This window comes from Brachyhypopomus gauderio, unplaced genomic scaffold (assembly GCF_052324685.1).
Source record: "Brachyhypopomus gauderio isolate BG-103 unplaced genomic scaffold, BGAUD_0.2 sc215, whole genome shotgun sequence".
NCBI lineage: Eukaryota > Metazoa > Chordata > Actinopteri > Gymnotiformes > Hypopomidae > Brachyhypopomus > Brachyhypopomus gauderio.
In genome coordinates, this window is record NW_027507036.1 from 24,818 (window position 1) to 40,000 (window position 15,183).

General features: G+C 48.2%; 1 protein-coding gene across 3 annotated transcripts in view; it reads right to left on the reverse strand.

Moving 5' to 3' along the window:
• Window positions 1-1,027: 1,027 nt before the first annotated feature.
• LOC143502813 (FERM, ARHGEF and pleckstrin domain-containing protein 1-like) overlaps window positions 1,028-15,183 on the reverse strand; it is a 44,180-nt gene continuing 30,024 nt past the window's right edge. For all 3 annotated transcript variants that reach the window (XM_076995547.1, XM_076995545.1, XM_076995546.1), the window contains exons 14-26: window positions 11,269-11,435; window positions 10,743-10,832; window positions 9,250-9,383; window positions 8,338-8,419; window positions 7,809-8,046; window positions 6,692-6,891; window positions 6,508-6,597; window positions 6,271-6,353; window positions 5,950-6,059; window positions 4,693-4,868; window positions 3,106-3,213; window positions 2,605-2,756; window positions 1,028-2,297 (exon numbers count right to left, since the gene is read on the reverse strand). In XM_076995547.1, the coding sequence (XP_076851662.1) occupies window positions 2,222-2,297; window positions 2,605-2,756; window positions 3,106-3,213; window positions 4,693-4,868; window positions 5,950-6,059; window positions 6,271-6,353; window positions 6,508-6,597; window positions 6,692-6,891; window positions 7,809-8,046; window positions 8,338-8,419; window positions 9,250-9,383; window positions 10,743-10,832; window positions 11,269-11,435 (1,706 nt within the window). In that variant the 3' untranslated portion in view covers window positions 1,028-2,221. The remainder of the gene's footprint in view (window positions 2,298-2,604; window positions 2,757-3,105; window positions 3,214-4,692; window positions 4,869-5,949; window positions 6,060-6,270; window positions 6,354-6,507; window positions 6,598-6,691; window positions 6,892-7,808; window positions 8,047-8,337; window positions 8,420-9,249; window positions 9,384-10,742; window positions 10,833-11,268; window positions 11,436-15,183) is intronic.

Genomic DNA, 15,183 nt, shown 5'->3' on the forward strand with positions numbered 1-15,183 from the left:
CTAAAGCGTGATCCGCGCGCGTGCTGCCCGGAGTGGCGCGTGCTGCCCCCTCCCCTTGGCTCAGATCTGCCCAGAGAAATAGTTCACTTAAGTGTGTTTCTTCTGCATAGTAAATGCATCAAAATGCGACTAATTAAATCGGCCTTTCCTATGGCAGCACTGAAACTGCTAAATCAATACGGTATCCATGAGACACGGGGATCCAGAGAGCAGAATGGGCCGGTTTATGTAATGGGTTACATCCTACATTTATTTCAGCATGAAACATTTAAATGACCGGAGGTGAGACATCACTTTCACTTGCTCAGTCTAAGGTGTGTCAACAGCGTCACAAATGTGATGTGTAACTTGTAATTCAGGCCAAGTCGTAAATACCTGCGTCAACGTTTACTTCCTCATAGATCTAGAGTAGACATTTTGGACAAATGACTTGCTCTTTTCCAGATAATAATCGATCTGTCCCTGATGAGGAATGGTGAAATGAACTGTTAGAAATTAAAATTATAAAAGGCACTTCGATGTGCTGAAAATATAAGAGTCCACGTACAAATCTCTTTTTTTGTATTACTGATCGATTCAAATTGGCGCTGCCATTTTCCTTCCCTTCTGCTCCCCTATGCTGGACACTACACCATTTCCGTTGCCACATCAGAAGCAGGTTGATGTGGTTCACGGGAAAGCCCAGATACGAGTTGAAAGCTCATTAAACCAGACCAGATGCTCATGTCTAAATCATTTAACAGATATGAGAAAACAAAAATCACTTTAACGTTAAGGAAGCACTGACAGGGCTCACATCACTCACACCACTGATATCAAGACATATGGACCACAATATCTTACCATGTACAGGCTATAGCAGAGAAGGCCGAGAATGCCTGTAGATCAACTCAAATTCACCCAAATGCTGCTTAATGGAACATCCCTCCCAGTTTCATATCATCCAGATCTGTGAAAATTATCCCAAAATGACCTAAGTGCATACAGCAAAACACACAAAAAGCAAATGAGAGGACTGATTGATTCGTGATGTTCAGATAGGGTTTTATTGCTTTCATATCCATAGACCACTGCTTCTCTTCCTTATTTATCTGGAGGACAAGAAACCATTTCCACCCCACACAGCCTTGTCAAACCCTCTTTTTTTTAAAGCATTCCCACCACTCCAACACTTTCACACGAGGCAGCTTTGTCTTCTGAGATCAAATAGTGCTTATGAAACTACAAAATCATGTTGAACTCTACATGTTAAAGCTTTATTTCCTCATTGGCATCTTCGTATGTGTGCCATGCGATCACAAACTGCACGGACAAGCATGGCTGTCCTAACTCTAAGAGGGGCGACTTCATTAATATGTAGTGGCGTACATTGTGGTTTCCTCCTAGAATGTCAGCAATGAAAAATTCAACAACCCTGAATTACGAAATGTCATTACCGAGACTAATATAATGAAAAATAAGCTGTTAAATGCTTTTCAAATGTAGCTTAGATCTTAATAGGAGAATTATATTTCAAATGTCTTTAATGTTTCTTCACATATTCTGTGGAAAAGTAATCTCATTTTCAAATTTTAAAACCTCACCAAAAGCCACACTTAGAAGGCTTGTTGTCATCAGTGAATTTAACATTGTATTTAAATTTGAAAAACATTAAAAAAATGTTTGGCACATAGACTGGTGGATTACAAGAAGACAATCTGCTAATAGAAGTAATCAACACATAGAAAGTTGTCTTGCACATTGTTTTGCAGAAATAAAATGCATATGAAGTTACTTATCAAAAATCAGGGCACCAGTGTTAATAGGCCTCCATTATGAAGTAACAAGTGACACTTATGGCTGACCAGAGTGTACACAGATAGATAATTAATAATAGTATATAAAATGAGATTCTATAAAAGAGGCAAACAGCCCAGTAAAAATGCAGAAAAATGCAGGAAAAACGTATGCAGAAAAATCCAACATTTAGCAGACAGGTCACCGTTAGAAAAAGCACCAAGACTCTCCATAGGGACTGTCAGACGCTCTGGAGTAATGTGTCTTATGATATGTAAAATCATGATAGAAAACATTAATGTCACAAAAAGTGATTTTGTCTTGAAGAGCCAACACAAACTGATCATTAAGACCAGATTACATACACACACACAGATGCACACACATACACACGTACACACACACACACACACACACACACTGTTGCTCCCTAAGGCTGTGTGGCTCAATAGGGCTCTTTGCGGTTGAGATAACGAGTTCTGCTGGATGAGATGGTGGCACTGCGAATGACCTCCATCCACCTGCACACAACAACACAACATTAGTACTACAGTTAGACAAACACACAACAACACAACATTAGTACTACAGTTAGACAAACACACAAAAACACAACATTAGTACTACAGTTAGACAAACACACAACAACACAACATTAGTAGTACTACAGTATGAAAAGATGTTTTGCTCAGATTCTACAATTTATTTGGGTGCTACAGCTGTAGTTTTGTCTAGTTTTTTTCAGCTTTTTGTAGCATTGAGTCTTTTTGTTTTATAAATTCTTAAAACTGTATTTAATTATGAGCATAACGTGCACACATGGCATACCTCTCAAACGAATACTCGCTCTCTGATCTGAAATAGTAGATATGGGATTTGAAGTGAAGCTTGAACACATAATCCTTGTGGATGTTCTCAGACTCAGCTGGAACAGTTACAGAGTAACCCAGCAAAGGCAGACTGGCTAATGGATACTCGTCCTGGGGAGGGGTGGGGAGAGAGAGAGAGAGAGAGAGAGAGAGAGAGAGAGAGAGAGAGAGTGTGTGAGAGAGAGAGAGAGAGAGAGAGAGAGAGAGAGAGAGAGTGTGTGAGAGAGAGAGAGAGCGAGACAGAGAGAGAGAGAGAGAGAGAGAGAGAGGAGAGAGAGAGAGAGAGAGAGAGAGAGAGAGAGAGAGAGAGAGAGAGAGAGATAGGCAGGCAGGCCATGTGTGAGCCTCTTCTATTGCACATCCTTCAGACATTCCATTGGGATTTGAGACATTTACACAGCACACAGTAAGTGTGAACACAAGTGTGCCCGCGCATGTGTGTGTGTGTGTGTGTGTTTACCTGGTGTGTCTTGTAGAAGAACAGGCTGAAGTTGGTGAAAACCACCCAGAGTTTCTGCCAACCGTTACTGTTCTTAAATTTTCTAAGCAGGTTCCCAGAGAGCTGATTCTAGGAGGTTCAGACAAACAGACCATTGTGTGTGGGTGGGTGTGTTTGTGTCTTACAGGTCGACAGATATTTTTAAACAAGCATGCTTGCCATTACTACAACACAGACCATTCACAAAACAGCTCTGTAAGGGATGTCCTTTAATCGCTATGCTTTTTGGTATCTCTGTGCTCAGAGGCACACACACAGGCTTCTGAGAAGAACCTAGCAGGCAAAGAATCTTCTCACTTTCCACATTCCTCCAGTGTCTGCCAATTACGTTCGCTAGCTTACAGACCCAATGAGCAGGTGCACGGTCTTGTTTCAGCATTGCCAGTCACGGCGAGGCATACAAGCTGACTAGTCCAATGCAAACAAACTACTGGTAAACTGGTCATTCGTACTGCAATTAGCAATTAGCACTTCTGAAGTATTAGATATTTTCATGCAAGTCAAGCATTTGTTGATTGTGCAAGTAGTTTTAGAAGAGAAGTTTTTAGAAGAGAAGTTTTTTGTTGTTTTTGACAGTCAAATGAGACATTTCTAGCTGCATGAAATTACTCGTTACCTCACGTTTCACTGCTAACCACTGCCATCTAGTGGGAAAAATTAGAAGCTGCAAGTCGTACAGTTACCGCAAAAGATCTTCTAGCAGCACTCTAAACATTCTGAAACACTGATCCCTTACACAAGCAGAAATGAGGAGCAATAGTGACAATATCAGTTATCAGCTCATGCATGCAATAATGCAGCTGTGTGTTTTAACACAAAGCACATAGAGCCATTTCAAACAACCACAGCAGGAAAGTACAACACAACCGGCTAAATTGTGGAAAGGCGCCATGTTTGTGGGTAACATTTTGGTGAGAAAGAATTTGTTTTTGTGCATTTTAATCTCTTGCTGATTACATCTGAGTGTTCTAGGTCTGTGTTAATGAGACAGGGATGTGGGTTTTCAGCTGAGGTTGGAGCGGGAGCTGCTGTAGCTGTTTGCCGGCTGGTGGTGTGGGACGGGACGGGCGGTCCGATTGGGTCTGGGCGTGTTACCTCCCGACTGATGCAGCAGTCACTAAAGGAGAGACTCTGCATTCTGTACCAGCACACTACACACACAGGCACGGCTCCCTGCCCTCCCCGCGAGACACACACACTCACCGCGGCGAGGGGCTCTACTCACACACACACAAACGAACATACACGCATCCAGGGAGGCCGGGGTAAAGAGAGAGAGAGAGATTCGGGGTGGGGGGGGTGGAGGTTTGACACACACAGACGGGGACACAAACACAGACAGGAGAAAAGACAAGGAGAGAGAGTGAGACATGCGTTTCTACACAGCGCCTGTGAAAGGGTTAACTGCAGGAGACACGCCGAAAATCGGGGAGAGTGAAAGAGACGGAGAGAAACGCCACTGTGTCCTGAAAGCAGGGTCTACACCCAAACACACGGCACAAAGCGGGGGGGGAGGGGGAGAGGCTAGGCAGGTGGGGGCCCCGGTACCTCCGTCGCTATGCTAAAGTCCAGCATGGAAACACTGGTGTTGCGGTGCCAGCACACATGAACCGTGGTGTTGCCACGGTGATGTGCTGAGCTGTTGCCATGGCGCTCCAAAGATGTGCGTGACCCACCCAGGTCATCCTCTGACTCCGCCTCCGAGGCCCACTCCCCTGGAGACTCTGAGGACATGTCAGCAGGTTAATGTGTCCTTACCTCCCCCACACATATGTACACACACACACACACACACACACACACACACACACACACACACACACATGAACACACACGCATGAACACACGCATGAACACACACATACTCACACACTCACATACACACATGAACACACACATGAACAAACACGCATGAACAGACACATGAACAAACACGCATGAACAAACACACACACACACACACGCATGAACACACACATACTCACACACTCACATACACACATGAACACACACATGAACAAACACGCATGAACAGACACATGAACAAACAAGCATGAACAGACACACACTCACACACACACACTCACACACACACATGAACACACACGCATGAACACACACGCATGAACACAAACATACTTACACACTCACACATGAACACACACGCATGAACACACGCATGAACACACATACTCACACACTCACATACACACATGAACACACATGCACACACTCACATACGCACACACTCACATACACACACACACATGCACACACACACACTCATACTCACACTCATATACACATACTCACATGAACACACACATACACTCACACACACGAATACATGCGCACACACACTCAAACACACACATACTCATGCACGCACACACACAAACACATATGCACACACATACTCACTCACATGAAAAACACACACACGCACACACTCACTTCAAATACATCAAAACACCCAAGAGAACAAAACACACAAACATACAGCAATCCACAGAACAAATTCAAAGAGCAGACACACACAGCTTCTATATGCACACACATTCACACACACAGCATCTTATGAAACATTGTGCACACTGACAAACCTCTTAATACTCAAAAGGAACAAGCTAATGGCACTCTTCAGTGTTCTTACACATTCATTGGGTAATCACACACAATCACGCACGTCCCGTTCAGAACATTACGAGACTGGCAGGTCATTTAAGCCTTAAGAGTGTAATGCCAGGCTTGGTGAGCTTGGTCTATGTACTAGTCCTGGCTGGAGGAGGCAAGATCAATACTTACTGACATCGTTGCTATTGGTCAGCAGGCTTGTTGCTGGACCATTACAGTCCTCAGCCAGATCCACTGCCATTTTTAAATCCTCCATCCATTTTTCCATCTCTGATATTGAACTGGAGAGAGAGAGAGAGAGAGAGAGAGAGAGAGAGCAATGGTCTTCAGCTACAGTGCTTGGCTACTTCTGTCCTCTGACTCGGGCTGTGGGCCGTACAGAGAGCTCTGTTGGCAGTAGCGGATAGGGCAGTGCGCCCTCTAGTGGAAGTGAAGGGACTGCTCAGTGGGTAATGGGTGTGAGTGGCGTGGCCTTCAGGCCTACACCGTTACCTTGCTGCTACCACCACTGACTGGCGCGGGGTGACCAGAGTGAAACAGTGAGGAACTCCCCATTCCTCTTCACTCTCCCTGATCTGTGCATGAGCACACACACACACACACACACACACACACACACACACACACACACACACACACACACACACACACACACACACACACACCTGAGTTTTCTGCTGCAATGAAATAAGACAGTGATCTTGAAAAAAAATGGAATAATGCTCTTACTGTCATTCCACGGAGAGGAAGCTGCCCATGAACTTTAAACTGATTGGACGCAGTTATCCCCCGACTTGTATACAGCAGCACATCACTGAACTAACACACACAACACACACACAGTTCAGTCATCAATCAGTGTGTGTTTGTGTGTGTGTGTGTGTGTGTGTGTGTGTGTGTGTATGCTTCATACCAAAAAGAACATGCGTTGCTGCAGGCCTTTCCCGGACAGCTTGCTGAGGCAGCCCAGGCGGATAAACTCTCGTGTGGGCACGGCCAGCCCCTCCACGCCCAGCAGGTCCTTCTGCAGCTCCAGGAGACGCTGGTAGTTGTCCGTCTTCAACATGCTGTCACGCAGCACGGCCTCCAGCTCCGACACGTCGGCCAACGCCGCTGCAGACACGGGCAAGCGCTCGTCAGCACCGCAACACAGCAACACCGTAACACCGTAATACCGCAGCACAGTAACACAGTAACAACATAACACCGCAGCACCGTAACACTACAGCACCATATCACTGCAGCACCGCAACACCATAACATGCAACACCGTAGCACCGCAGCCCCGTAATACCATAACACCGTAACGCAGTAAGACCGTAACACTGTAGCACCACAACACCGAACACTGCAGCCCTGTAACACCACAACACCGCAAGACTGCAACACCGTAGCACCACAACACCGAACACCGTAGCACCGCAACAACGAACACCGTAACACTGCAGCCCCGTATCACCGTAACACCATAACGCGCAACACTGTAGCACCGTAACACCGCAGCCCCGTAACACCATAACACCGTAACGCAGTAAGACCGCAACACCGTAGCACCGCAACACCAAACATCGCAGCCCCGTAACACCGCAACACCGAACACCATAACACTGCAGCCCCGTAACACCGCAGCACCGTATCACAGCAACCTCGTAACACCACAACACCGTAACATGCAACACCGTAGCCCCATAACACCATAACACCGTAACTCAGTAAGACCGCTACACCGCAGCCCCGTAACACCATAACACAGTAAGACCACAACACTGAACACCGTAGCACCGCAGCCCCGTAACACCATAACACTGCAGCACCGCAACATTACAACACCGTAACACCGCAACATCACAGCACTGTAACACCGCAACACCACAACACTGCAACACCACAGCACCGTAACACCATAACACCACAACACCATACGACACTCGTACACTTCTGCGCATCTGCTGTACTTTAACAGTTATGACCACTTGTACCTTAAACGGTTACGGAGACCCCGGGCGCGGGAATGTTTTGGTGATGCTCACCTCGGCAGTCCCTGAAGTCGGGGTGCGTGGCGGGGTAGTGCTTGCACAGTCGTTCCAGGATCTGCTTGTAGTGGAGCAGGCGGTGCAGAGGGCGGAGGATGAAGACGTTGACGGGGACGTAACAGACCTTCTGCAGCTCGAAGTCCCGGCACACGCCGGCCAGACGTCGCGATGCGACACACGCCTTCTCCAGCTCACCCACACACTCCGCGTGTTTCTGCAGCTGGGCCGTCAGCAGCTGGCCACACACACACACACCGATGGAAACATCACACACACAGAAATGAGAAATGCATCAGACAAAAATGCACACACACACACACACACACACACACACACACACACACACACACACACACACACACACACACACACACACACACACACACACACAGCAACAATGAAAACGTCAAACTCAGAAATTCGTTTCATGTTTTTTGAAAATGTGTACTTTGAAAATGATTAACCACATTATAACAAAAGACTAAAAATCCCAAAGATTAAATAAAAGGCAGAGACTGCCTGATACCTTCAGTGTCTGGGTGTTTTTAAGCATAACATCTCCAATTCGCTGGTAATCTCCTTTAATATGTGCATTCGAGCGGCCTTCCCTGCAAATAAGAATAAAAGGCATAGATAAATAATAAAACACACACACACACACACACACACACACACACACACACACACACACACACTGTTTGCATCGCTTAAAATCTGTTGTTTTGGGTTTCAACCCTTGACCTGAATCAACAACTATGCCATCAGGCTCTGCAGTGCTCTCGATCACCACCAGGTGTCTCTGCTGCACGGTGTATAGCGACGGCGGGCTGACCATGTGTGCGTGCGCATGTATGTGCGCGTGCGCTCAGTTTCAGTTCCGCTCATATGCATGATTTCAAATTCCACAAAAACCACAAATACATATATGCGTGTGTGCACAAGTGCACGCTCACACCTTACACAAACATTCACAAATATAAGTGTTAGACTTCAGTTAAACTACAATTACTGATAAGTTCCTTTAGTTATCAGGTTTAGGCATATTGAAAAAAGAGAAGGATAAAGATGATGATGATTATGATGATGACGAGGAGGAGGAAGGCTGCATACACATGGTGGCCTGGTTGCTATGGTATATGTGCCTCAGGGGGAGCTGGATGGGGCGTCATGGAAACCGAGACCCTGAAGTAGGCAGGGCCTACGGTGAGAAGCAGTTGTTGCCAAGGAGACAGTGGCAGTAAATCCAGGTTGGTGAGGGTGTATTTGAATAGGTGTGTGCGCACTGATATGGTCTCTGCCCTCTTAGGGTTTCTCAAATAAAAGCCCAACACTACACCCCAACACTACACTCCTATCCCACAGAGCCCTGTCAATTAGTGGCTATAAGAGGTGTGCATTTCCTTGTGTGTATGTGTGTGTGTGTGTGTGTGTTGCTCACCATGTTGCTAGTCTCTGCTCCAGCTCTTTGAGGAAGTCTGAGTGGTAGGTATGTAGCGGCTCAAAGCTGGACTTCAGAAGAGTGCGCAAAGACTCAGGAGCACTCTCTTCTTTAGCCAGCACGCTCTGAAACGTCTGAACACACACACACACACACACACACACACACACACACACACACACACACACACACACACACACACACACACACACACTGAAACATCTGAACTCTCTCTCTTACACACACACACAGAGTGAAATGTCTGAACTCACACACACACACACACACACACACACACACATTAATACACAAACACATACACATGCATCCAAAAGCTAGATTACACATGCAAACACAAAGACCCTTAAATCCTCTCAACCCCACACACACACACACAGTTGGTGTCTTGTACACTGTGCATTAACCAGTAAGGCCGGAGAGAATCTTACTGGCAGAACTGGTTGCTCTCCAGCTGAACTGCTTGAGGAGTGAACGAGTGAACTCACACTCCTAACTCCCACTCCTAGTCCTAACTCCCACTCCTAGTCCTAACTCCCACTCCTAGTCCTAACTCCCACTCCTAACTCCCACTCCTAGTCCTAACTCCCACTCCTAGTCCTAACTCCCACTCCTAACTCACACTCCTAGTCCTAACTCCCACTCCTAGTCCTAACTCCCACTCCTAGTCCTAACTCACACTCCTAACTCCCACTCCCACTCCTAGTCCTAACTCCCACTCCTAGTCCTAACTCCCACTCCTAGTCCTAACTCCCACTCCTAGTCCCAACTCACACCCCTAGTCCCAACTCACACTCCTAGTCCCAACTCCCAGTCCTAGTCCTAACTCACACTTCCTCTCCCACCTCCTGATTTTAAGCCCACCCAGTCCACCATTACACATCCACAACTCTCTGCTCTCTGAGCTCCAGCATTCCAGCCAATTCGAGTGATCAGTCCAACACACGCTCATCCCGCCCAGCTAGACTAATGGGAGATGTGCCCACAGACCTGGGGCATTCTACAGCTACTGGTCCAACAATACAACACACACACACACACACACACACACACACACACACACACACACACACACACACACAGGGGCACACGCGCGCAGAGACACGCGCAGAGATACACACAAAGACACACACAGAACTGATATCTAGTTAGAAACCATCCAGAACTGCTTTCACGCTGTACTGTGCTGGCCGGGCTGACTCCCAGCACATGGGCTGTATTTGACCTACGCCAGCAGAAACAGTCCCAGCTGTTGCTCATAACTGCACTACCTGCTACTGGGAGAAAAACAACTTGCTGGGTGAATGAACAAATGGTGCCTTTGTTCTGTGGGTAGACCGACCAGGGAACCGCAGGAGAAATAGAGTTACAGTGAAAAACAGGGGTGGTCCCCCCGCAGTTTTGGAGTGGTCATCCTAACTCGCACACACACACAGGCACGCTCACACACACGCACGCACTCATTCCTTCATTACCAGGGTGATGAGCTCCAGATCCTTCAGGTATGTCCTTTCAGTCGTGAGCAACTCCTTAGCGATGAAGTAGGCCTTATCAGTTGGAAATCTCTGAATCACACACACACACACACACACAGTTGTCAATAGTAACAGGAACGAGGCATATGTAACCTACGCTGCTCTCCCACACACACTGTGTGTGTGTGTGTGTGTGTGTGTGACAGTGACGGCCACGGCGGGAGTCTCCTGATTAAGCAGGGAGGAGCAGTGTGTGGACCAGCAGCGTATCAGGAGTGCTGGGCTCCTCCGTACTGGAATACAAGCAGGAATCATCCGTCCAAAGAAACTCCAGGAATGCTGCCACGGCCACACTGGGTTTTTTACCCCAAGGCAAGATTTCAGAAGGCTTCTTCCAGCCTGCACGTGATTGGTTTCTCCTCATCCGGCACTGGCCAATCAGCTCGGTGGATGAAAGCTGCTTTTCTGGAGGGGGTTTCCCTTCTTCCGTGTGTTGTGTATCGGAGCCGCTGAGAAAGGCTCTCACCTTCCTCCTGTTCTCCTCCTCATCGTCGGTGCGTAGCCCGCTGCCGTCATTCAGCAGGGGGGAGGTGAGGGGGGAGGGCTGCTGCCCGTCCGGACTGGGGCTCGCCCCGTTCAGCTCGTCGCCACGGCGATGGCCGTTTACCAGAGTTACTGACAGACCTGCCACGTCTGAGGGTGAGAGGAAAGAACCAGAGAGACAGACAGAGAGAGAGAGATAGACAGACAGAGAGAGACAGAGGGAGAGAGAGGGAGACAAAGATAAAACAGAAAATAGAGAGAGAGAGAGAGAGATCTAAGCAGTAGCCCTTGCAAACACAACTACTTTCTCAATCAACTTTTCCCCTTTTTATAATATATTAGAGAATTTGATCAAGTCATTAACTGTCATATGTGTGTACAAATATAAATGTCTGTGTAGTCCCTACAGCTGTGTTGTGTATGCTTGCGTGGGTGCATGTGTGTTTGGGAGTGTCTAAGTGTTGAGTGTGCGACACACTTACAGCTACACTCCAGTCTCTATTCCTAACACCCAGGAGAGTGAACACAGTACTTGCCCAACAGCGCCTCCTGTACTCACTGTCTGCACTGCAGCCCCATTAAATTAAACGGCCAAGAGAGACGATTGGGAAGCACACATACACGTATCCACACACACACACACACACACACACACACACACACACACACACACACACACACACACACACACACACACACACACACACACACACACACACACACACCCACCCACCCACACACACGCAACGTCATACTGCAGTGAAACGGAGGCATGGTCACCACCAGACAGCCAACTCATGCATCGTGTAGAACTCTTTAATGTATGTGTATGGGCGATGCGTACACATGCATTTACCCCATGGACACAGCCCGACATGCACGCACAGAACAGACCAACACGAACTCTGGCAGGGGAGGGGTCTACAAGCTAGGGTGATGAGGAAAAAATATCCTTTAATAAAAGATCCTTGAGTCCGAATTCATGAAGGCCAACTTTATTGACACTAGTGCACAACTGTTTACAGCGTTAAAAGGTGTTGAAATAGTTTTATAAAGAGCAGAAAGAGCAAAATTAAAACAGTGTTCAGAAGTCAATAGCGTAGGGCCAGTAGATAGAGGACAGGTGATGGGTGAGGGGTGAGCTAGAGTCAGAGAGAGTGAGAACAGTGCATCTGTGAGTGAGTGAGAGAGTGAGAGAGAGAGAGAGAGAGAGAGAGTTAGAGATTGAGAGTGAGAGTAAGGAACAAGGTCAGAGCCCTCACGCTATTACAGTTTACAGCAACCGTGTTGCGAATTTAGCAAACGAATAAATGACATCAGGAGTTTTAATGTCACTTTAACATACATTCGTTGGGGAGGGGGGGGACAGGAGGCAGTGTTGGAAATGACCGTGGTCCTTCCGCAACACGTCCAACCCGGGGGCAGCAGTGGGGGGAGCAGAAAGGGCATGCAATGAAGCACCAGGTCCCAGATCAGCGTGGTACAGGGAGGCCCCACAGTCATTCCACTGGGTCATCCATTCATTCCCTCAGCAACAGATAAGAAAAGGAAAAAGAACAAAACAACAAAACAAAAACAACAGGAGCGTTTATTGATTATAAAATGACAGTGATGGAAATGACGAGCTCAAGCACGTTTCAGCCTGTGAGGAGGCCCAACCCAGAACCAGGAGGAGGTGGAAAAGAACAGAACCCAGCGGAAGTGAGAGAACGGTACAGTACACGCGAGAGGGCAAGCTGGTTATGCTCGGGAGAGTTGTGCCTTCGTGGTCTTTCTGCACGGGAGTGTTTTGGGCGTGTGGGGGGGGCAGGAACAGGTAAACTGGAGTGTGATTGGTCACAGTGTGGGAGGCAGGCGGGAACACAATGGGACACTGGCGTTAAGACAGGACATGAAGGACACCCATGTTACCACTGGGTGGGCGGGGAAACTGGCAGTGTTCAGGGTTCACAGTCCGCTCGACATGGCTAAACGATCAACGTTACAGGTAAAGATAAGCCCCGCCCCACCTCCCAGAGACTCCACCCCCTCCCATGGATTAGCCCCGCATGGCACGAGGGGGAACAAATGCTTGGGGGGGGGTGCGGCCAGGCAGGATGCCATGGCCCTGGATTAAGGTCTGAATTACACGCCGTTCTGATTAACTGTCAGTGGCGAACGCCACAAGGACGAACCGATACACAACAGGACATCCGACGCAACCTCCGCTAAAGGAGACGGTCAGACTGCGAGGAGGTTGTAAAAACGCTAGAGGACCCGCCCGCTCTCTGACGAGAACCCAGCGAGATCCAAAAAGGCCCGAAGAACAGGGACTGTGGACACACATGGTCACACCGACAACTTATCATCCTTGTAAACAATAGTGGATTGAGTATTAATCAAAAGGCTGGTACATAAACAGACAAAAAAAGGTCTGTGACCAAAAGCCACCATGAAAACTCGTGGAGGAAGTTCATTCTTTTTTTTTAAGATTAACATATGGCAGTAGTTTTAAAAGATTAAAAAGAGTAGGAAAAATAGCAAAACGGTTTCCCAATATAGGTCCCACAGTACAAATGGCAGTTCTACATAAACTGTATTGCTACAGCTGTTACAATATAAAAGTCTACGCAACAGTACATACTTCTTTCTTTAGTCTGCTAAACACAACTTCATAACTAAGCCTCTACAGAATACTACAGCTGTTCAAAAGGCCAAAAACGCTACGATCAAAACACTTCAAACAACATTTTAATTTTTTACAATTACTGAAAATGTAAATCAGCTCAGAAGACGTGGAAGTGATGTGCGTTATTTTCTCTGGTAGTATAGCGACGTGTTTGTTATTCACACGCTAGTCAAAGGCCTCTGGTGGAGTTCTCTGCCTCCCAGGCCACGCGCCCTCTGAAGCCGAGCTGAAAGGTGGAGCTCACGCCGCCCCACATGCGCAGCAAACGCATACACCTGGCTCCACCCAGCTCCACCCGGCACCGAACCGCCAGTGATTTGGACCCAGCCGACCACAAGGTCAGGTGCAGCTAAGGACTTGGCACTAAAGTAACTCAATTTGCTCAACCCCTCAGGGAGAGAGAGAAACGTCTGCTACAGTCACAGAATGCTAATCTTTTAGTGTAAGTAGTAAAAACACCAAGGAAGAGGAAAAAGAGTTCTGCTACAGAGAGTTGTACAGAGCTCAGTGTTCGACATTACTGCATTCTGCGCGCTCAGAAGGAGTGGGGCCCCCACCCGCACACCCACCCAGCCACTCTCACACTGAGGCGTACCGAGTAGGGCTTCCTGCCTGGTGCGAGGGAGCTCCCTCATCTCCTCAGCCAACCAGTGCAAGCTCCCTCATCTCCTCAGCCAATCAGTGAACTCCCTCACCTCCTCAGCCAACCAGAGCGAGCTCCCTCATCTCATCAGCCAATCAGAGCGAGCCTGCTGTAGCCCCACACCCCTCTGAGCGAGCCCCCTGCTAGTGCGGCCTCAGCTGAACCCCTGCCCTCCTTCCTCATCACTGAAGTCTACGCACCCTCCGTCCCCGAGCTCGTCCTCGTCCAGCTGCAGGCTCCCGAATGAGAACTTGCTCCTGGGGAGGGGCGAAATGGGGGAGGAGCTCCGCCCACCCGACTCACTGAAGCCCAGCGATTGGCCGCAGGAGCCCACGGCCTCCGCCTCCTCTGAGTCGCTGGTGTCCGTGCCGCTGCTCGTGGAGCCATCGATCATCTGCACGGCACCGTGGCGACGGCGGGGCGAGCCGCCCGGAGGTTTGGTCTGGCCCGCGGCCAACACACGGCGCTCCAGAGCCGACGTCCTCTCGGCCCGCGAAAGCGTCGGCCGGGGCTGGCTCAGAATGAGGGGGTCCGTCGCCGAGCGGTTGCCACGGCCTCCCGCGTTCTGACACTTGCCCGTGCTCCGG